The following is a 21910-nucleotide window of genomic DNA, read 5'->3' as shown; positions in this document are numbered from 1 at the left end:
AGTTGCAGATTGCCTGAATGCAGAGGCCAGCAGTGCCAGGAAAGGCACACACAGTCTGCAGTCAGGAAGCCCTGCACCTGTTTGGGCCTTAGCTCATACAACATCTCCTATTCGGGTGAGCTCCCATTAGTGCACCGGACTCTCGCCTCATTTATACAATGGGAACAGTTATCTGTTCCTCAAAAATCTTTCAAGAAGGTATGAGAATGAAGACGACAACCCAGGGAAACCGGCTCAAAAGACAGGAAAGTACGGTTGTATTAACAATTTATGTATTAACTCCAACCAGAAGAGCCCATTCTCTGCCCACAGAGGAAAAGGGAAAGCTTTCTGTTGGAAGGGGACTGCCCAAGTGCCAAGGGGTTAGGGAGCTTCCCTTGAGGCTGGCTTCCAACCTGTCCAGCTGCACAGACAGCTAGCTGATCCAATCACAAACACCACTCAGACTAGGCTTAGAATTTGGGAAGAGATTTTTGCTCCTTCCCAGTGGATTTAAGGATGAGGGCATGTACAAGCGACTCTGGAACTGCTGTGTGCATCTGGCAAGCAGTAGGGAGAAAGCCTTCTGTGAATGGAGCTGACTGGGAGGAAAGCCACGTCCCAAGAAACACAGAGAAAATAGGTCCTGGTGACACAATTTGAATACCTAATCAAGTCGGGTCAGAAGGCAGCCACAACCTTATTCACCTCTTACAGAAGCCATTCATTCATTTTAGCTTAAGCCACCAGATAAAAATTTGTTACCGATTTACAGATTTGTTTCAGCTGTAACTCATACAGAAGACCCTCCTCACATGTCCCTGTAGCCACACATTCAACCAAATCTACTTTAGAGCTCCACCTCCCCTCCCACCTGCCTCCATGAAACGAAAAGCAGTTGCTGTCGGTGATGGAAACAAGTCCCCTGGGTGAGTTCATAGGAAAACATAGAAACGGAGTACTTGACCGTGCCCTTACTCCTGGCAGCAGCCTTCTTCCTGCCCACGTGGTGCTCCTGGGCCAGCTCTCGATCCCAGTTAAGACCATCATTCCCCAAGAAGATGCAATTTACTGATAACTTCTACAGAGGGTACCAGGAAGGCCCCAGGTAAGGCTGGGACTAGGAGGCCAGCCAGACACCAGCAGTGCAAACTTTCAGGAGGCACTTGCTTGGTTCATGAGGTCAAGGGGGCTCCTTAGAGGTGACGCCTGCAGCATCTGGCCTTCCTCCCCTGAGCCCTGACCCTCAGTGGGCCCATCAGGATGTCTCTTCCATTCCCTTCTCAGTTAGCAGCCCTTCCTTGCCATCAGCTCTGCCGCTGCACGCTGTCTGCCTCGGCCCTGAACTTTCCCTTGGCCTGTCCAGCCTGCTTCTCCCTGACCTGTTGTGAATCATGCTAACTTTCGGTCTTGGGAACTCTATCCCCAGTTTATGATCTCATCACACCTTTCAAACTGGATTAATAGGTCTTTCGGTTTTTTTCACTCAACTAATTCAAATGCTTTCTGGCTATAAGCTTTGATGGCCCTGGACTCCTTCCCCTACCCCATCCAGCCAAGCTTTGGGATCTGAAACCCAGATATGGGTCTCAGTTCCCACTCCTGGCCTAGACCCATCATACTCTTGGGTTGAAGGCACTCCCTAGCACTCCCAAATACACATGATGGAAAGGCTGGCAGTCACCTTGACCTCCAGTTCAGGCAGGCCCTGGGAGTGTGAGATTTGGACCTTTTCTCCAGCCTTCCATCTCTCCATTCTTGCAGGCCTCACCCCCGCCTGGACCATGGCCTCCATCTCCTAGTGAGGCTCCCTTTTCTCTGGTGCAGATTTGCTTCAGTCTCTGCTGGCCATTCTCTTCAAATTCTTTGTGGAATGGGGTGATATATAAAAAAGCATGTAGCCAAACAAACAAAGACGGCCCTCCAGGTCTCCCAAATTTACCCACTTTACAGAACCGTGGTACAGAGAGGGAATCTGATCCTCCCACCCTCTGCCTTAACATCTGTCAGTGGCTTCCAACAGAGCCCCAGAGCCCCCCCACCCCACGACCAAGAATCCCCTTCAAAGTAAGTTCTATAGGCCATTCACTGGTAAAACAAGGACTGCATGAAAAAGGAGCAAGCTGAGAACATTCTATGCCCCAGAAATGACAGGACAGAGTCCTAACTCCAAGCCCCCCATGTCTGACTCCAGCTCCCCCTTCCAGCCCCTGCCTTCAGGCATACTCTTTACTTACAATTCCTGAAATGCAGCAGACTTCCACGTGCCTCTCTGCCTTTGTACCTGCTGCCCGGCCCACCCCACCATGCCCCTGATGCCATTTGTCCTTTTTTATGTATCAGGCTAAATGTGACAACCTGTTGGAAGGAAGCTGCCTTCCCCAGCCAATGCCTTAGTTTCTAAGATGATTCGCTTTTGTGCCTGTGCGCCTCCTCCCTTCTGCCCTCAACAACGGACAGAGCATAAACACCAAGGTCAACCCTGTGCCAAGCAGGGACAGAGTTACGGGACCGTGTGAAATTATGCAAGCCCAGAGTGAGAAAGTTTCCTGTTTGCACTTGACAGCCCTGACGGTTAGTTGTAGATCTGGTTTTTCTACCAGACTGTGACCTCACAGAGTGCCAGGCCTCTATCTGTTCACAGTTATACCCCAGTGCCAAGCGGATGGCCTGCCACATAGAGGAAGCAGGCTGAAAAAATGTATAGATCAATGCTAGTGGCCCCAGGGCAAACATTCCCAGGCTGAGTTCTAAGTCTAAAGTCACCTCTGGAGCTGCTTCCCAGCCCGAGTCCTAAATCAGCTCGGCATCAAGGGATGGAGTGCTTATTACTGCACTGTGACCTGAAGAAAGCTGTGGGTTATTTATGGCACTGAAGTTTCAGGCAGAAAACAGAAGTTGAGGGTTTCCAGTAACCACTGACTAATTGTGAAACAATGTGAATTGTGAGTGTCTGTGTATGATGTTCAAAAAAAATATATATATCTTTTTTTATTTAGCGAGTGAGCGAGAGGGGGTGTGCAGGAGAGGAGGTGGGGCAGAGGCAGAGGGAAAAGGAGAAAGAAAATGCCAGGCAGATTCCACCTTGAGCGCAGAGCCCACAACCCCAAGATCACGACATGAGCCAAAACCAACAGTCAGACGTTCAACAAGTGAGCCACTCAGAAGCCCCTCTGTATATGATTTTTAGGCATTATGGTCAGGTTTTTGAAGCCATCCACATTGCTCAGGGGACTGGAATCCTGCCCTCTTGGCTGGACCAGCCTTGCCCGTTGTACCTAGAGAAAAACCCACTCCACCCCCTACCTCGGACCACTCATAAGCCACTAAGAAATAAGAAATAAAGGGGGCGCCTGGGTGGCTCAGTGGGTTAAAGCCTCTGCCTTTGGCTCGGGTCATGATCCCAGGGTTCTGGGATCAAGCCCCACGTCGGGCTCTCTGCTCTGCAGGGAACCTGCTTTCTCCCCTCTCTCTCTCTGCCTGCCTCTCTGCCTACTTGTGATTTCTCTCTGTCAAATAAATAAAATCTTTAAAAAAAAAAAAAAAGAAAAAGAAATAAGAAAGGGGGAAAAAAAAGAAAAGAAAAGAAAAGGGACATCATTACAGTTGTAAAGGAAATTTTTAAGAATGCAAGATGAACTGGAAAATTTTCCAGAAAATCTAACCCAAGACCTGTAACAGACCAATACCAGGGAGAAAATCTACTCTTCAAAAAAAGCACGAGTTTCAGATAGTTTTTTAAGAAACTTCTACAAACCCAAACTACGTATGTTCTTCAGTTGTTCTAGAACAGAGCAGAGAAATTACAGGAACTTAATGTTGACTTAGAACTTAATATGTGCCAGGCACTGTGCTAAACAATTTGTGTGTGTGTGTGTGTGTGTGTGTACCATGTTCAAAAAAGCTTACAAATTCACTAGAAGAGATTAGTAGAAAATAAGTCAAAAACCTTGAAAGAAAGCATATGTATTCATAAAATTTGATCACACTTATAAATACAGACAATAGCCTAAATAAAACAGTATTGAATGGAATTGAGCTATGAATTAAAATAATAGTATATCATGACCAAATAGGCTTTTTCCTCCAGGGAATTTAAAAAAATGGCTCAACATAAATATTGCTATATAATTCATTACACTGAAAGGTCAAGGGACACTTTCATAGAATCCCAAAGAACACCCATTCCTGAGTTAAAAATAAAACAAAATAGTAGCCACAAAAAAACTGTTAAGCTAGAAGTGGGAGGCAACTTTCTGAACGTGATTTTGTAAAGTTACCTAAAGGAAGCCAGCAATAAAGAGCACAGTATACAAGAAAAATTCTCAAGAAAGATAGGAATAAGATAAAGTAGTCTTTTCTTTTCTTTTTAAGTTGTCTTTTCTAACCACTTCCTCTCGCTCTTCAATGTTATTCTGAGGGTTCTAGCTAACAAAGCTACAAGGAGGTAATATGTATAAATCCTGGAGAGAAAAAAGTTTTTATTATTTGCCAATGACATGATTTGTTTACCTAGGAAATCCAAAAGAATCAATTGGAGAAACTTACAAGAATAAAAGAGCTCAATCAGATGGCTGATATAAAAAATTAGGAGGCTTAGAGGATATTAATGATAACCAGCAAGAAATGGTAATGGAAAAATTTTATTCACAGGGTCGTTAAATATTATAAATTTAACTATAATTTAAAAGTCCAAGAGGTATAGCTATAAAACTATAAAACTCCAAAGATATAACCAGAGATGACGACAACTCTCCCCAGATTTCATACAGTGTCAGTTAAAATCCCAATAAATATGTAAGTTCTTTTTTTTTAAAAAGATTTTACTTATTTATTTGACAGATAGAGATCACAAGTAGGCAGAGAGGCAGGCAGAGAAAGACGGGGAAGCAGGCTCCCTACTGAACAGAGAGCCCAAGGCGGGGCTGGATGCCAGGACTCTGGGATCATGACCTGAGCCAAAGGCAGAGGCTCAACCCACTGAGCCACGCAGGCGCCCCGGAATATGTAAATTCTGAAACTGCATCAACTCTAAGAACATAAGAAAAGCAAAAGCCCTCCTGAAAAAGAATGGGAATTTGGCCCACACAATTTCCTATGGCAGTAAGGATTAGCATAGCAATAGTCGAATCATCAGCACAAAATAGGTATTTACAAACATAGTGATTACTTGGGCATTTAGTACAGGATGGAATGGGCATTTGAGATGAAGGCAAGAGTGGATTATCCAATAAAAGTTGAGAGGAACCAGCTTTCCATTTGGAGAGAAAAGCAAAGTGAGGACTCCTACTTTATACCACCAAGAAAAAGAAATTCCATTCGAATTAAAGATTCAATTATAAACATAAAATCATGAGACTGTTAAAATAGAATATAAGAAAATATTTTTAACATTGGCCTGGGGGGCGGGGAATCTTCCCTAGCACAATCAAAGCAGGACACCATGCAGGAAGACATGAGGTATTGGAGGCTATAAAATGAAAAATTTAAACACAATCCCTCATTGGAAATGAAATGACCAAGGTGAACAAGGGAAAACTTTTGGACTGTTATTGGCTCTGAAATTAGAGGCTAATTTCTTGAAGAAAAAAACCCAAACAGGCAAAGGACCTAAATAGGCAATTCACAAATGAAGGAAAAAAACAATGGCCAAGAAACATAGCAAAAGCCACTAAAGCTTAACAACAAACAAGAAAAATCTAAATTCTAATGTCTGTCTGTCCAGGAATCTGCACAAGAGGCATTCTGGGAGAGCAGGTGGTACAAGTCCAAGCAGAGCCAGAAGCAAGCCACAATCAGTTTTAGGAGGAAAGCAGTTCTGAGTGTGTACCCAGTGGGCAAAGAATGTGTTAGCCATGCAGATCTCCTAAAGAGGGCTGCTAAGAATCTTATAGGAGCAATCTCCTTACAGCAGCAAGAGTTCATGTAGGTATGTTACCTTTCTGGCTAAAAAAGGGAAATTAGGATTTATAAGACAATATACCCCTACCTGTGCATATATTCATAAAGAAACTCTGGAAACATTCAAAACTGGTAACAATGGTGAACTGTGGGTAGAGGAGAAGTGGGAGGAATTCAGCAGATGGGGACAGAGTGACATGGAAACTTTGGCCCCTCTCTTTATAAACTGTGTAATTTTTTAAACCATACAAATGTAGTCTCAAAAATGCTGAATTAAAAATCCTGTACTGTTCAATAAAAATAATTTTAAGTGGATTCAATGGTTTGTTTGTTTTCCATATAGACATTCTGAGATGGCAAGTGTTATGGTTTTGACTTTTCAGACAGAAACTAAACTACCTGCATCTCATTGAGAGTCTAACCATATACCCACACTCCCTGGCGGTGACATGGGAAAATTCCACTTTAAGACTTTCTAAAGGGCAGTTTGGTAACATGTATCCAAGTGTAAAATTTTCATACCCCTGCACTGCAATAGCATTTCCAAAATTTACCCTGTAGAAATGACTGGATAAGTGTTAGTAAAGATGATTCTGCGGCATTATTTATTACAGGGGAAACGGTTAACGATTACAATCCACTTGCATGGGATAACATAAACCGTGGGCATGGCTCCAGATGCTGTCGATCTGCGGACCACACTCTTGAGTTGCAAAACCCTGGGAGCTCCTTATCTCACATTTCCAGCCGTATGACCCTTTGGATCTCTCTTCACCGCACCATCTACCCTGCTCTAGGAGGTGCCACCCCCACCCTGGACCAGCGGGCTCACCTCGTCAACATAGGGGGGCAGTGGATGGGGTTGGAGCAGAAGATGCTGTTGGACCTGCGCATGCCATCGAGGAACTCCTTCGCTGACTGGCCGCGGAGCTCCGCCAGGGGCCGGACCTCATGCTTGACGAACCACTCGTGCGCCTCGAAGCACCTGGCACAGAGGATCTTCTCACACTCGAAACACCAGAAGTCCGCGGATTCTTTGCAGCGGTTGCAAGTGGCCTGCACATCCACGATCTGCCTGTACACCGACAGGCGCCGCTGTAGACTCTCGAAGAAGACGTTATCCAGCACCAGCGAGTCAGCGCCTAAGGGCCCGGGCAGCTGGCAGATCGGGCACTGCATGTTTGGCGCCTCCAGGCACCCTGAGCACAGCGTGTGCAGACAAGGCAGCAGCTTGGGGCACTTGGCTTCTACCTGGCATGCCTGGCAGCGCAGGAATTGGAATTCCTCTTCCAGGGCTTGCTGGGGGACCAGAGAGGTTGGGGTGAGCTGAAATCCAGGAGTCCCCACCCACCAGACCGGCTCCTGAGGCTGGAGGCTGGGAGTGGGACTCCATATTCCATTCCCGGCAGTCATTGGATGATACAAAACCCAGACTTCCCAGGACCACACTCCCCCACTTACTCAGTTCTTCCTGCTCTCACTCCCCAATGGACTGAGCATCTACTTCCCATAAGACACAGTACTGGCCCTGAGATCCATGGATGAATAAATCCCTGCCTTCCTGGGACTCCGTGTAGAAAGGAGATCCTTTAAGTATATCTCATATAGCATCACATAAAGTGCATCCCGTGGTTTGGTGGCTCCTCAGAGAGTTAAATACAGGACTACCATATAATCCAGCAATTTCATTCCTAGATATATTTCCCCAAATAGCTGAAAACAAGTACCCAAACAGATACTTGCACACCCATGTTCATAGCACCGTTAGGCACAAGAGCCAAAAGGTAGAAACAACCCAAGTGTTCATCAAGGGATGACTGGATAAACACAAGGGGTCTACACGTGCAATGGACTATCATTCAGCTTTAAAGAAAGGAAGGTGGGGGGTGCTGGCTGGCTCAGTTGGTGGAGCATGTGACTCCTGATCTCCAGCTTGTGAGTTCAAGCCCCACCTTGGGTGTGTAGAGGTTACTTAAAAATAAAATCTTTACCGATAAATAAATAAAATGAAAAGGAAGGGCCTTCTCATACATGCTATGAAAACCTTGAAGACATTATGCTAAGCAAAATAAGCCAAACACAAAAGAACAAATATTGCACGTCCACTTATATTAAATATCTAGACTAGGCAAATCCACAGCAACAGAAAGTAGTTTAGAGGTTACCAGGACTTGGGACAAGGGAGTAATAATGAGCTACCACCTAAGGAGTACAGTTTCTGTTGAGGATGATGAAAAAACTTCTGGAAACAGATGGTGGTGGGTTACCCAACACTGTGAGATACATGTTATGCCACTGAGATGTACGCTTAAAAACAGTTAAGTTCTCGGGGCGCCTGGCTGGCTCAGTCGGTGGAGCAGGCAACGCTTGATCTCAGGGTTGTTTTTAAGTTTGAGCCCCACATGGAGAGTGGAGATTCCTTACAAAAAATAAAATCTTTAAAAACATGGTAAGTTTTATGTTATGGATATTTTATAGCAAAAATAAAAAGTGCTTACTATACAGTACCTGGCCCATGAGGAGTGTTCATAATTAAGTAATACTACTTCTAGTTCTAATAATGCAAATTATAAAAATCACTGCAACCTGGCTTTCACGAAGGGGAGCCCAAAGGGCCTGGGAGAACATAGAGCAACGGATCTAAGTAGCTCCTCTCGGGGAGGAAGGCAGCCGGGGAGTTTGTCGGAGAGAAGGCTGAGGCAAGTTTCCGGGAGGACCTTGTAAGCCCCTTGCGGGGGTGGACTGGGCATGCAGCATGCTCCAAGAAAAGGATCCTGGAGATACTCTAGCGGTGAAACCACCACAGGAGCTCTGAGGCCTTAGCCAGGGAACGTCTCTCATCTGGGCCAGTTTTCCACTTTCTGACCTGGGAAGTTGGGTTTTGGTTTTCCACACCTGGGACAGGCCCCCGGCTCCAGGCCTGCGCATTAGGGCTCCTCCCGCCCTTCTCCCGAATCCGTGCACCTTCTCCCGAATCCGTGCACCTTCTCCGGAGGCAGAGGTTTAGGGGGCGGGTCGCCAGAGTGGGCAGACAAGTCCAGTCCCAAGTGTCAGGGACCCTCAGCGTCTTGCCCCCTGTTCATGGCGAATCCCAGCCGAGAGAGGCTCCCCTAACTCATCCTGCTGCCCTTTTCTACTCTCATGTACCCTTACCCCAGCCAAAAGGGTCAGGACCCAATACCTGGTTTTCTCTCTGTGTCACTCTTTAAGGTACTTGGTCAAGTTGCCCTCTCCCTTCCCACCTCTACCCGCACCGTAGCGAATCAACGAAGCCTAAACCCCATCTCCCCAAACCCAGTAGTACCTCCGCGGGGCTGGGGCTGGGCTGGTGGCCTTCGGGGACGGACTCCGGGGGAGGCATTGTGGGCGTGTGGGACAGTGCGGGGTCTTGCTGGGGACCCGGAGATCGGGCGGGTGCAGGCTCCTGCTGCATGGATCACAGCACAGTTTCGATTCTCGATTTTGAGCTTGAGGGGCGGGAGGGGAAGCGGAACGAGAGGCGGGCGCCAGACGCGGTAGTCTCCTTAGACGGTCCGAAAGGGGCGGTGCCCGGTGAGGGCCCGCCTCCCGAGAGGAAGTGAGACAGAGCGAGGGGGCGGTTCTAGGGGCGGAGAGGCCGGCGGGGGCTTAGAGGACACGCCCAGAGCCGGAGGGAGGATTGGGAGCTGACGCGACGCTCAGCTGACCCGGGGGTAAAGGGACCGTGGCAGAGCAGAGCAGAAAGGAGGCAGCGCCGCCCTAGGCTTTGGGCCCCGTAACGGAGATGAGCCGCAGGTGGCTCTACTTTGGAGGAACTCCTGGTCTAATGGAAGAGCAACAGTTGCCCAAACAGAGGTTTTCACACAATAGAGGGACTGGCTGGAAAGGAGATCCTCAGCTGGGACTTGAAGGAACTTGGGGTGGGGCGGGGAGAGCTTAGAACAGCACGTGCAAAGGCCTGAAGGTTTGGAACAGGAGAGTCTGTTTAAAAACTAGTTTTCATTATTTTCAGATTTAAGAGGGGACCCATGAGGGGGAACACGGCTAAGAAATTGGACCAGGTCTGTGGGTGACAGTGAGTTTAGAACCCAGAAACATGACCCAACATGCATCTTGGGACGGTAACTCTGACAACCTAGGACCGTGGCCTGGTCTAGGACAATGGTTGTGAGATGCAGAGGAGGGATCTGAGTCAGAGACACTGGGAGGACACTTGAGTGGGGCTGAGGGGAATAGGATGGTGCCTTGGGTGATAGCTAGAGAGGTTGGTGAGTCTGAGGCAGAGGAGCAGGGAGGGAAGGGGGAGAGCTGGCGAGCAGATATGAAGACAGTGAGGAGAGAGCAGGTTAGCTCTTGACCAAAGGAGAAGCATGCCAGCTCCCAGCTGGTGAGGGGAGAAAACACCTCTAGGCAGCTTCACTGGGCCAAAGGCTCTGGCTTCAAAAAAATCAAACCATCTTAACCACTGTGATAACTTCTGGTACAATTCTGTGCTCAGTTCCAGCTTGCAGCCGACGAGGAATTGTGATGGAACCCTGCTCCTGTAAAGCTGATCTTCTGGCCTGTGTGGGGAAAGGGAATGGGAGGGAGAGCCAACTTCCCAGGACCCTGTTAGGCCTCAGGGGCCTTACCCTACCCTCCAGCCTCGGGGCTTTACAATCGGGCCCTTGAACTAGGAAAAGCCAAAGATGGTGAGCAGCAGCGGCAGAAGGGACCTGGAAGGGTCCCTGTTAGGTCCCTGTTGGGTCTGAGGAGGCAGGGCTGGCATGTGGCTGAGACAAGGAAAGCTTTATTAATTTCTTATTAATAACTTTCAAAGAGAGCAACATTTAAAACTCCATGTCGAAAATCATTTCTTCTCAGAGTAAATTTACCATTTGCATTTAGATTTTCTCAAGCCATGGAGAGGCAAGTTACCTCTAGGTCAGCTTACCTCTGGATCTAGGGGTGTGCTGTTTCTGGACTTTTGGGATACTCTAGAGGGCCTGCTCTGGGATGCTCTGTGCTGTCCCCTCCTTCCTCACTCTGCTGTGTTCCCTGAGGTCTGCACATGAAATTTCTCTTTTTGTGCCAAAGTTCAGGCCCTCCCGCCCCACCTTGACCACAGTGAGGCTGGCTACGAGCTCATTCAACAAATAAGTGTTGCGATCCATTCTGTGCCAGGCTTGCCGGGCTGTAGGGACACAAGGAGGAATAATTTGCAGGCTGTGCCCAGGAGAAAGCCTGATTCTAGATAAGACATCCCACACACTTCCACCCCAGTATGTGACTTTGGAGCGGGAATGCTGAGAAGGCTGGTAGCATTTCCTCGATTTTGGAGGAAATTCGGCTCTGAAATCCCACTCGCAAAGCTCACCTTGCCTTCTAGCTCCTTTTCCAAGACCAGGCAGGAGCACGACTCCGGCGGGCTCGGTCCTCCCGGCGCAGGGGGCGCTGTGGGACAGCGGGAGCCGCCCCAGCTAGCCGCCGCCTCCTGAGCCCGTGGCCAGTGAGACCGGAAGCTGCGGCCGGCAGGGGCGGGCCGGATAGCGACCGGCTTCTGTGGCCTGGCACCGCGCGGGGGCGCGGGGCGTGCCCCTGTCAAGAGCCATGCTTGGCAGGTCCGGGTACCGGGCGCTGCCCCTGGGGGACTTTGATCGTTTCCAGCAGTCGAGCTTCGGCTTCCTGGGCTCGCAGAAGGGCTGCTTGTCCCCGGAGCGGGGCGGCGTGGGGCCGGGGGCCGGTGAGTGGCCGCCCAGCACAGCGGACCCGGGGCGGGGACCGGCTGGTACCCTCAGGAGTCAGCCGGTCTGGCGCCCTCGCCTCCTGAGAGGAGGCACCGAGAGTGGCTATGGCGTGGAGAAGGGTCTGGACCAGGCATTGGGATGCTAGCGCTCACCCGCCCTCCCTAGGGCTACTGGGCTGTTAGCCGGAGCACTCTCATCCTCTAACAGGCCTCATCCCTTCATTTATCCTCTCGGCTCTTATCAGCCCTTTAAGCCTGGGAAGGGATTTCAAATTCTCATTTTGAAGATGTATTTATTTATTTGAGAGAGAGAGAGGGCGGGAGGGCGGGCGAAGGGACAGGGAGAGGGAGAGAATCTCAAGCAGATGGGACCAGATCTCAGGAACTGAGATCATGACCTGAGCAGAAACCTACAGTCGGCAGATTCACCGACTGGGCCATGCGGGAGACCCCTCAAATTCCCATTTTGACCAGAAAGACCCCAGAGTCTAGGCGTGGGAGGTCACCAGAGCTCTAAGGGTGCTTGGCTGCAGAGAAATGGCAAAATCTTGATTCCAGGGGGTACTTCTAGATGCCTGGAGTTTAAGCATCTGCTTATTTCCTGGTGGATATGGGCAGGCCCTTGGCTGCCTGTGGTGTCAGCTTTGGTCATCTCTTGCTCCAGAGCCTCGAAGGATTCCCTTGGCCCCAGGGCCAGATCACACATGATTCAGTCTGACAGGCAAACCCTGGAGGATTTGGTCTCTCCTGACCCTCCTGTAATGACAGCTGACCCTCCCCAAGGCTTCCTTTCCTGCAGGGACCACAGGGATCAGAGCTAGACAGGAAAACATCCTGGGGTTTGGAGAGCCCAGAGGGCATAGCGTTCCTGGAAGGACTGAGCAAAAGCTCCTATCTGCTTCCTGCCCAAGCTTGGGAGGAGAAAGATACCAGAGGATAACCGTGCTAGATTCTGGGGCTCTCAGCTCCATTTTCATCGTGGGCTCTCGGTTCTCCAAGGGGCCAGGACCTCTGATCTCAGATGAGCCTCATCTTCCTAGTTCCCGCCTCCTACCCGAAGCCACTTCAAGTATTTGATAGTCCTTAGGGCATTAAAAGGGGGCGTGAGTTGTGAGCTAGAGAAGAACATCTTCACCCTCACCTATGGTTCCTGTTGAGCCATTAATGCTTTATCCTAAGCATTAGGATAGCCTAAGGCCTTATCTCCAAGAGGATGAAAGCACACTTCTGGGGCTGATGGTGGAAGAGGAATGTGTTCTACCACCAGCATTCAGTTCAGCCCAGCACAGTGTTTACAGATGCCTGGGTGCTCCTGGCTGTGTGCCAGGTATGGGAGGCACTATCTATCAGACAAGAGAATTGCTCCAGATCCCTGGTGAGGAGAGCATCACATGGATTGGCTTCTCAAATCTAAAGGCTGTTGCCTAGCAGAGACTCGGCCTTGTGGAGGTGGAACTCGAGGCAGATTAGTTTTGATGTGTGGGAGGAGGGAACGTTCTTCACTAGCATCTGGCTAGAGACAGAAATGAGGCAAGGAGGCAACCGAGAGCTCCGAGAAGGGACTAGCTGCTGAAGGGGGAGGTGGGCAAAAGGTGCACTTGACCGACTTCACTCAGCCTGCTGCTGTCCTGCCAGCACTGGTTGGTGTTCCCTGACTGCCTCTGCTCTCTTGTCCCCAGACGCGCCCCAGAGCTGGCCCTCCTACCTCTGCCACAGCCTCATCAGTTTCCTGGGGTTCTTGCTGCTGCTGCTCACTTTCCCCATTTCTGGCTGGTTCGCCTTGAAGGTAAGGCTGGCTGGGTCAGACTCTGGGGGACTGGGCCCCCACTTTCCATCCTCTGTCCCCTTCCCCTGAATATTACATTATCACATCCCAGTGAAATGGGCTGGTCCGGGATTGTTCATTTGTATCTTTCAGATGAGGAAATAGGCTCAGGCTTGCCCAAAGTCATACTGGGAGCCAGTGAGTGGCAAACAAGCCTTCCCAAACACCCAAGTTCTGGGGTCTGGACGCTGGCTTTAAGGTGCACACAGATGTCTTTGCCACATCTTCCTTTCTTTGGGTTAGGCTGAAATTTGAACTGAAAACTACTCCACTTGGCCCAGTAGGTAATGAGTAATAGGAATTCAGGCCTGGTTTTTAACAAGGGCTGGTGCAGCGGGGAAAGCTGGAGCTGTACTTAAAGATCACATCTGAGAGCTGCAGTGAAGGTGGAAGCCCAGGCAGGCCGTGCCCTTTGTGTGGCCCTAGGAAACAGTCAACTTTTCTAGAAAGCCTTCGGGTTTGGTGTGGTCTGGAAGGAAGTCTTTAGAAGGTGCTAAATTCTAGTCCTAAAGCTGCCACTGAAACAAACACTATGTGACCCTGGGCAAGTCACTTTGCCTCTCTGGGCCTTCATTTCTCAATTTGGACCTATTTACTTCTGAACTTGACAAAGCCCTTTTTTGGGGGTTGGAGTTATTCAGAACTGCATTCAAATTTTCCTGTTTCACTCGGAGGCTCTGTGATTTTTGAGCAAATCATTTAGCCTCTCAGAGTCTTGGTTTTTTCTTCCAAAAAGATCTAAGGATATCTGACACTGACCAAAGCAAAGGAGAGAGAGGGGAGGGGGTACCTGGGCAGATGCCATTGTGAGCCTAGGCCCAGGACTTTCACCTCTCTCTCTCACCCTCGTGAACAGATTGTGCCCACCTATGAGCGAGTGATCGTGTTTCGACTAGGCCGGATCCGCACCCCTCAGGGGCCCGGCATGGTTCTGCTCTTGCCCTTCATTGACTCCTTCCAGCGGGTGGATTTGAGGACACGTGCTTTCAATGTCCCTCCCTGCAAGGTGAGGATCTTCTCGGCTCCCCCAGACAGAGGGAGTGGGGGCTTGTGCAGCATGATTGTGGGAGCCAGTTCCATGGTGTATGAGTAGCCGTCAGGGGCAGGGTGGTGGAAGAAACCAGAAAAGTTGAGGATGGAGGCTGGGAGGACATCCTTGCTCAATGTACCTACTGACATGCCCTTGGGGATGTGATTTTCCCTTTGAGGAGCTAGGTACCAGGAGGGGGGGTCGTCTTGGTGGGCCAGAGCTCCACCAAGACGACTGCAGCACCAGTCCCTTGAGTATCTCCTCTTTCACGACCTCCCCCAACAGCTGGCCTCTAAGGATGGGGCTGTGCTGTCCGTGGGGGCTGATGTCCAGTTCCGCATCTGGGATCCAGTACTGTCTGTGATGACTGTGAAGGACCTGAACATGGCCACGCGCATGACGGCCCAGAATGCTATGACCAAGGCCCTGCTCAAGAGGCCTCTGCGGGAGATCCAGATGGAGAAGCTCAAGATCAGCGACCAGCTCCTGGTAGGCAGCTGTTCACATGGTAGAGGTCAGTGGTGAGCTCCTGGGCCTGGCTTTACCTGCCAGGGCACTTTGAGCAAAGCATCAAATTGCTCTAGGCCTCAGTTTACCATATATTCCAACCTTGGAAGAGCCAGCGGTCTGGGTGGGACTGAGCAACAGAAGATGGGTGCAGAGCATAGTGGTCTTGGGCAAGCTTGTCTTGGAGAGGCACGGGGGCCCTGAGAGGGGCATGGCCTAATCCAGATTCTAGGGCCTTCCCTAACTGCTGGGGTTCTACCCTTCACCACTCTGCAGGCATTGCCATGACAACACTGGGCTTCGGAGACAGGCAGTGGGGGTGAAAGGAGTGGGGGCCCTCCTAGCACAGTCACCTGGGGAATTCCAGGCTCCACGGGGCAGCATGTGCGCTTGGGGGCTTTGTGTTCCTAGTTCAGAACAGAGCAGACACAAAGGCGTTTGGACCTTTTTCTTGTCTCTCCACGTGTGAGTCATTATCTACGCCAGAATTCCCCTCTCATCCCTTTTGTGACAGGACGGGGTGGAAATGTGGCATGTGTCACACGTGGTGGCATATCCCCTGCTCCCCAGGCTCTCCTTGGGCTTTCTCCTGTGTCCTGGTGGACCCTGAGGGAGGTTTCCCCTTAAGTCCCCTTAGCTGTGTTTTCCCCTGGGGACCTGGGGTTTGAGGACCGAAGTGGGGGGCAGTAATGCCAGTCCTGGAGATCCCAGTCCCTTCTGGAAGTGAACCAGCCCCATGGGGGAAACTCCCAAGGAGATGCGGCTGTGCTGGGGACGGCAGCTCTCACGTGCAGAGTGTCTTAGGGTCTATGAGTCCTTTTGCTCCCCACGTGTATCCGCTTCACATTCTGCTGCCAGAGGGCTAATATTATGGTTTTATTTTGGCGGAGGAAACTAAGGGCTCAGAAGTTATTGGTTGCCCCCCAAGAACCATGGTCAAGGGCAGAGCCGGCCCAGAGCCAGATCACTGGCTATCCCACCCCCCACCCTCAATCCAGTGCTCCATCTTCTACAGTTGATAACAAATTGATAACAGCTTTTATTTATGAAACCACATTCCATTTTAGTGTACTTTTCAGAGGAGAAAGCTGATCTCAGCCTTATTGCTGTCAGGGGCGGGTGGGGAATGAAACCAGAACACCAGGCGTATTGTGCAACAAAGCTGAGAGAGGCAGTTTGGGGGAAGTCAGTCCCGCACCAGGATGTTAGTCATTTAGGGCCTGTTGCCCAAACTGGGTTGGCGCCTGGTAAAGTGGGGTCAGTGCCTGTGGTTACAACGAAGTCTCAGGAACACTAGCTTGCCTCCCGGAAGCCCTGGGTGAGGCATACATTTCTCATTCTCACTTCCTTCTCTGCCTCTTCCCTGGAGGGACTCACACTCTCCAGTCTCCCTTGCTGGACCCTGGTGAGCTACTCACTCCTCCCCCAGGCAGGTTGCTTGCTTCCATTCACTGCCGCTACACACTACATTCCCCTGCTGCAACCTGGCCTCTTCCTCCTCAGGGGGCAGACCCCCGGGACAGTAACCCTTTCGCTCATCGGGCATCAGCCCTTCAACCTCCGGGTCTGTGCTGTCTCTCTGCTCACCGCAAGCCAAGCGGTGCTTCTTCCTCCGAGGCTCCTCCCTGCATGGGCAGTGCTCTGGGCTCAGGGCTCAGCTTCTGCTTCTGTTAGTCCTCTCTCCGCTCCTTTCTGCGTGGGCGTGGGCACAGACTCTATTCTGCACCCCAGCCCCTGACAGCTCTCCCCTGTCTCCCCCGCCTCTCTCCCTTGCTCACCCCATCCTCAGTCTAGGCTTCCTCTAGACTCCTAAGACCGCAGCATGACCTCCTTCCTGCTAGCTCCCAGCACTTCTCGGTCCCACGCTTGCTTAACATGGGGGGAGCCTCTGACTCTGTGCACCCTCCTTTCTCTCTCTCTCTTTCTCTCTCTCTCGGATCCTTTGCTCCCTTGGTTTCCATTATTTCACTTCTGCTTTTCCTCCTTCCAGCTCACTCCTGCTTACTACTTGCTCTCCTGCCCTTCAGTTTCCAAGGTTCTGCCAATGGCCTCTTCTTCTTGCCTAGGACCTCCTGGGAGGGCTCATCCAGCCGGGCTTCATGCTGCTTCTGGACACTGATTATGTACAACCCTCTGCTCCAGCTCCCCTCCTGTGCCCTGGACCCCGTTTATCCAACCGCCTGGTGGACACTTCAAGCTGAATATGTTAAAAAAAAAAAATAGTCCTCTTCCCTCCCCTAGCCTTCGCCGAGCAAGTGTCTGCCTGTGTGCTCGCTCCCGGTGAGCACCGCGCTCGCGCTCTTGCAGGAGCCCACGCCGGAGCCGGCCCCTCTCCGCCCTCCGGCACTCGCAGGCAGGTGGCCACCACGCTCCCTGCTTGTTTCCCGGGTGTCTTGCTGTAGCTGCATCTAGTTGACAGAGCTGTGCTCTGTCCTCTGCATGTCTCCGCTTCACGGCCACCTCTCCGTCTAACACCAGAGCCGCCTCATTTCTGCCTGCACTTTGAAACAGTGGCCCACGTGGTCTCCACGTCCCCACCCTCAGCCCCATTCAATCCGGTGTCCACGGAGCAGCCAGGAGGAGTTCCCAACGAGCAGGTCTGCGGTCACCCCCCTGCCGAGCTCCTCTCACAGCTCCTCATGTATCAGAATAAAGCCAAGCTAGCGGGACCGCCCACCTCAGAGCCCTCCACTTGTTCCAGTCTCCCAAGCCACACTTGGGGGTCTAGCTAAATGGAACGGTGGTTACTCACACTTCCTCAGACGTTCCAGGTTCTTCTGTCAAGGCTTTTTTTTTTTTTTTTTTTTTAATTTTTTATTTTTTATAAACATATAATGTATTTTTATCCCCAGGGGTACAGGTCTGTGAATCACCCGGTTTACACACTTCACAGCACTCACCAAAGCACATACCCTCCCCAATGTCCACAATCCCACCCCCCTTCTCCCAACCCCCCTCCCCCCAGCAACCCTCAGTTTATTTTGTGAGATTAAGAGTCACTTATGGTTTGTCCCCCTCCCAATCCCATCTTGTTTCATTTATTCTTCTCCTACCCCCTTAAGCCCCCATGTTGCATCACCACTTCCTCATATCAGGGAGATCATATGATAGTTGTCTTTTCCGCTTGACTTATTTCGCTAAGCATGATATGCTCTAGTTCCATCCACGTTGTTGCAAATGGCAAGAACCTAGATGTCCATAAACAGATGAATGGATAAAGAAGATGTGGTATATATACACAATGGAATACTATGCAGCCATCAAAAGAAATGTCCAGGCTTTTATACATGTTGTTCCCATTGCCTGAAAGAGTCCTTCTTGTGGGGTTCCCGGACCCAACTCCAGTGTGGGGAAGGGGGTTTCCACACACACAGTACCCAGCAATTTTCAGACACCAGTAGGGTATCCCTAGAATTCAACTCACTTTTAACACTGTCTACCAAGAGATAGCATCAGATCCCGTGGGTTAAAGGCTCAGTCCTACAAGACTGCCCCCCATCCCTTACTAAAGATGCCAGTCACAAGCCCCAGGCTGTTACCTGTGCTTCTCACTGACTGGCTCCGGGTGGGGGTTCCAGCCACCTCCCTGGGTCCTTTTGCTAGAGCAGCTCTCAGAACTCTGGGAAGCACATTTACCAGTTTATTAAAGAATGTGATAAAAGCTATGAATCAACAACCAAAGAGAGACACAGGGCGAGGTCTGGGGAAGGTACGTATGGAACATTCCTGCCCTCCCCAGGCACCCCACTCTCTGGCGTTCACCAGCCTGGAAGCTCTGGAACCCAGTCCTTCTGGGAATTCTCTGGAGGCTTCTTTGCGTACTGAGGACCAAGTCATTGGTCATCGCTCAGGGTGGGACTGAAGGTTCCAACTCTCCAATCACATAGTTGGTCCTCCTGGCAGCCAGCTCCCGCCCTTGAGGGGGTCCAAAAGTCACCTTTCTTACCTTCATAGAAGACCCCTTTATCACTCTTCTCACAGGCAATTCCAAGGGTCGTAGGAGCTGAGTCAGGAACAAAGACAAATAACGTAGAAGTATATTTTAATCAGTTGAATGATCAAATGGAAACATATATTTCTTTTAGGTCACATCACAGTCTTCCTTCCTGATGTACTCCTTGGCTGGGGTGACCCCGATCCACCCAGCATCACTGCCCATTCCCTGGGCCTCCAGGGGGTCAGGCCTGGTCCTAGTTACTCACACCAGTTACCAGCTCCTGGGTTGTATGTACTTGCTCTCTGCCTGTGTTCCTCAGGAGGGCGCCTGGGCCGGAACAGGAGGCGCGGTGCCTCCAGTCTAAAGGAGGTGCTCCCAGAATGGCTTGTCGGCTTAATTCCATTTCTCCGCCTACACTCTTTTTCAGCTGGAAATCAATGATGTGACCAGGGCCTGGGGGCTGGAGGTGGACCGGGTAGAGCTGGCAGTGGAGGCCGTGCTCCAGCCACCCCAGGACAGCCCAGCGGGGCCCAACTTGGACAGCACTCTCCAGCAGCTGGCCCTCCACTTCCTGGGAGGAGGCCTGTCCTCCGTGGCAGGAGGCTTGTCAGCCCCAGGGCCAGGTGAGGAGCTCTAGAAAGAAGGGGAGGTGCTTCTGGGGCGCTCAGCTCAGTGTTCTGCACAGGCTCAGGGCCCATTCTCTTAACTGAGCTGAGCGCGTTTGTGCAGTGCTCACCTGCCCAGCTGCTCAGGCTGTGCCTACTGCTTGAGCTGACGGGAGCTAAGGCGGCGAAGAGAGCTGAGTGGGTGGAGGCCTTCGGGAGCCTCCATGGGAGGAGGGGACAGCACCCAGGGGTGAAAGCTGAGGGGCTGCTTCTTAGCGGAGGAGGAAGTCAAACTCAGGCTTGAAGGGCCTATGAGAGGGAGCTGCCATGAGAAGTGCAGAGGTCACAGTGAGCCTGACCTTGGGAGCACAGTGACTTTCTTCCCTCTGCTTCCTTCCCCAACCCTGTCGGCCACCGCCAGCAGACACCTTGGAGATGGTGAGTGAAGTCGAGCAGCCTGCGCCTCCTGTTGGTGCTGGGCCCAGCCCAAAGCAGCCCGTGGCGGAGGGACTGTTGACTGCTCTGCAGCCCTTCCTATCGGAGGCCCTGGTCAGCCAAGTTGGCGCCTGCTACCAGTTCAATGTCATCCTGCCCAGTGGTGCCCAGAACATCTACTTCCTCGATCTCACTACAGGTGCCACTGCCTTCCCTCCTCTTGCTCACCTTCCCAGCCAGGTTGCTTGTAGCTGCCCCTTCCCCATGGTCCTCTTTTAAATTTAAATTTAAAATCCTTCTGTTCCTGCCACAGTTTAGAGGGACCTCATAGCAGTCCGGGGCTCAGACAGCACAATCTGGGGGTTTGTCTCCCTGCCTGTCTCTGTGAGAAGGACGACTTTGATGATTGCAGCCCGAGCCCCGCACACAGTACAGACCAACTGCATGCCAGTCTCTGTGCTGAGCACGTGCAATGCATGATCTCCCTACAACTCACCTCAAGTCTCTTTTCGGGGATGATTGTCCTTCCCGTTTCACCAATTTGGAAACTGAGGCCCCAAGTGCTCCTACAGCCAATAAGACTTGAACTCAGGGAATTAGAACCTGAACACCTGACTATTACTTTCTACTCCTCCCGTGGGCCATGCTAACCAGTCCTTCCCCCTGCTGCATAGCCATCCCCCTACCAGTGCTCAAGTTTTCTTTCCCTCCACAGGGCACGGGAGGGTAGGACATGGAGTGCCTGACGGCATCCCTGATGTCGTGGTGGAGATGACCGAGGCGGACCTGCGGGCCCTTCTGTGCAGGGAGCTGCGGCCCCTGGGGGCCTACATGAGTGGGCGGCTAAAGGTGAAGGGTGACCTGGCCGTGGCCATGAAGCTGGAGGCTGTCCTCAGGGCCCTGAAGTAGCGGCTTTGGCTGACTGTCCGTAGCCCAGATCCAAGTCTGGCATCAAGCCAGGGAGGCATCTTAGAGAAGAAGGCGGCACTGGTGCCACACCTTGGATTGTTGAGGCCTTCCTCAGCCAGGAGCCAAGGGATGGAGACTGGGCCGACACCAGAGCTGGGAGAGACTGTGTCAGGCCGCCTTGTCCTCCTTACCTGGAGTGCTTCTCTGGACAAGCCTTTGCCCATCCTGCTCCCCGGCTGAATGCCCAGCCCTGAGCCGGGTACACCGTGTGATAACGAGAGCCAAGCCGGCCTGCTCTGCTGGCGACCTGACTGGAGGGAAGGGGCCCGCAGACATAGCCTGGCTGCATGGATTTGGGCTGGTGTGAGGGAGCCAAGCATGTGGCTCAGGTCCCAGCTCCAGGGTGGGGATCAGGGAGGTTGAGTGTGGAGAAGGAGGGCAGCCACCAAGAAGAGTCACTTCAGGGCAGGGATTTGGGGATCGAGCTGGGCCTGCCTTCCCAGTTGCTCTCTAGGCCCAGGCCATGGGCAGTGGGGATGGAAAAGTGTGGGGCCTTCTCCGCTCTGGCCTTGCTCCTGAAGATGTCTTGACTCGTCCCCCAGCTCCGTCTTGCATGCCTGACGGGCTGGAGCCCAGGGCAGCATGTAGGAGAGCCCTGCTGTTCTGTGCTTTTTACCAGAGGTTGGCAAACCACCAATAAATGTGCTGTTTACAATGTATTGAAGAGAGGTGGGGGCATGGGGTGGGTTGGGGAATCCCCGAGGCCATGCCCCTACTGCCACCTGGGCAAGGACCAGGGCTGGGAGGCTGTCACACCCTTAATATATGCGTGTGAATCACCCACAGTTCCCCTTCTGCCAAGGGTTTCAGAGACCCTGGGGCAGGTATGGGCTCTTCTGTTCCTCTTTGGGGTAAAAGTTGGCTAGGAAAGAGAGGATATGGGTGTGTCAGAGCTGGTCCTGCAAACACCCTCCCTAGGGTTAGGGTTGGGGGGGTGGTGTCTGATCACGTTCAGGAGAGGAGTCAGAGCTGCTCTCCGCTCCCTGGCCTCTCCACACCCCCACCCCCGGGGTCCCTG

General features: G+C 51.5%; 2 protein-coding genes and 1 long non-coding RNA gene across 12 annotated transcripts in view; 1 reads left to right on the top strand and 2 right to left on the bottom strand.

Annotated features, from left to right (window-relative positions):
• The window catches only part of PML (PML nuclear body scaffold), a 40043-nt gene extending 30655 nt beyond the window's left edge, over positions 1-9388 (bottom strand). For 5 of the 7 annotated variants that reach the window (XM_044232268.1, XM_044232267.1, XM_044232264.1 and 2 more), the window contains exons 1-2: positions 9185-9386; positions 6713-7179 (exon numbers count right to left, since the gene is read on the bottom strand). In XM_044232268.1, coding sequence (XP_044088203.1) covers positions 6713-7179; positions 9185-9313 — 596 coding nt within the window. In that variant the 5' untranslated portion in view covers positions 9314-9386. Of the gene's footprint in view, positions 1-6712; positions 7180-9184 lie in introns of all 7 variants that reach the window. The other 2 variants (XM_044232262.1, XM_044232269.1) reach the window with 2 other exon arrangements.
• A 2008-nt stretch (positions 9389-11396) lies between these two features.
• STOML1 (stomatin like 1) lies at positions 11397-21551 on the top strand. Of its 4 annotated transcripts, none has more exons than XM_044230601.1 (7): positions 11397-11581; positions 13264-13370; positions 14266-14415; positions 14725-14928; positions 19311-19506; positions 19913-20122; positions 20639-21551. In XM_044230601.1, the coding sequence occupies exons 1-7, from the start codon at positions 11449-11451 to the stop codon at positions 20830-20832; spliced, it is 1194 nt and encodes a 397-aa protein (XP_044086536.1). In that variant the 5' UTR covers positions 11397-11448; the 3' UTR covers positions 20833-21551. The 4 variants fall into 4 exon arrangements, with proteins under 4 accessions (XP_044086536.1, XP_044086535.1, XP_044086538.1 ...); XM_044230600.1 differs by having other exon boundaries at positions 19910-20122; XM_044230603.1 differs by lacking the exon at positions 11397-11581 and adding an exon at positions 13042-13165 and having other exon boundaries at positions 19910-20122.
• LOC122893542 lies at positions 18107-18918 on the bottom strand. Its single transcript, XR_006381646.1, has 3 exons — positions 18893-18918; positions 18486-18565; positions 18107-18134 (listed from the first exon to the last, which is right to left on the bottom strand). It is a non-coding gene; the product is annotated as an uncharacterized LOC122893542 (long non-coding RNA).
• Positions 21552-21910: the final 359 nt, after the last annotated feature.

Source organism: Neovison vison, chromosome 13 (genome assembly GCF_020171115.1).
Source record: "Neovison vison isolate M4711 chromosome 13, ASM_NN_V1, whole genome shotgun sequence".
NCBI lineage: Eukaryota > Metazoa > Chordata > Mammalia > Carnivora > Mustelidae > Neogale > Neogale vison.
Note: the sequence above shows the minus strand (reverse complement) of the source record. Positions and strands in the feature narration are given on the sequence as shown.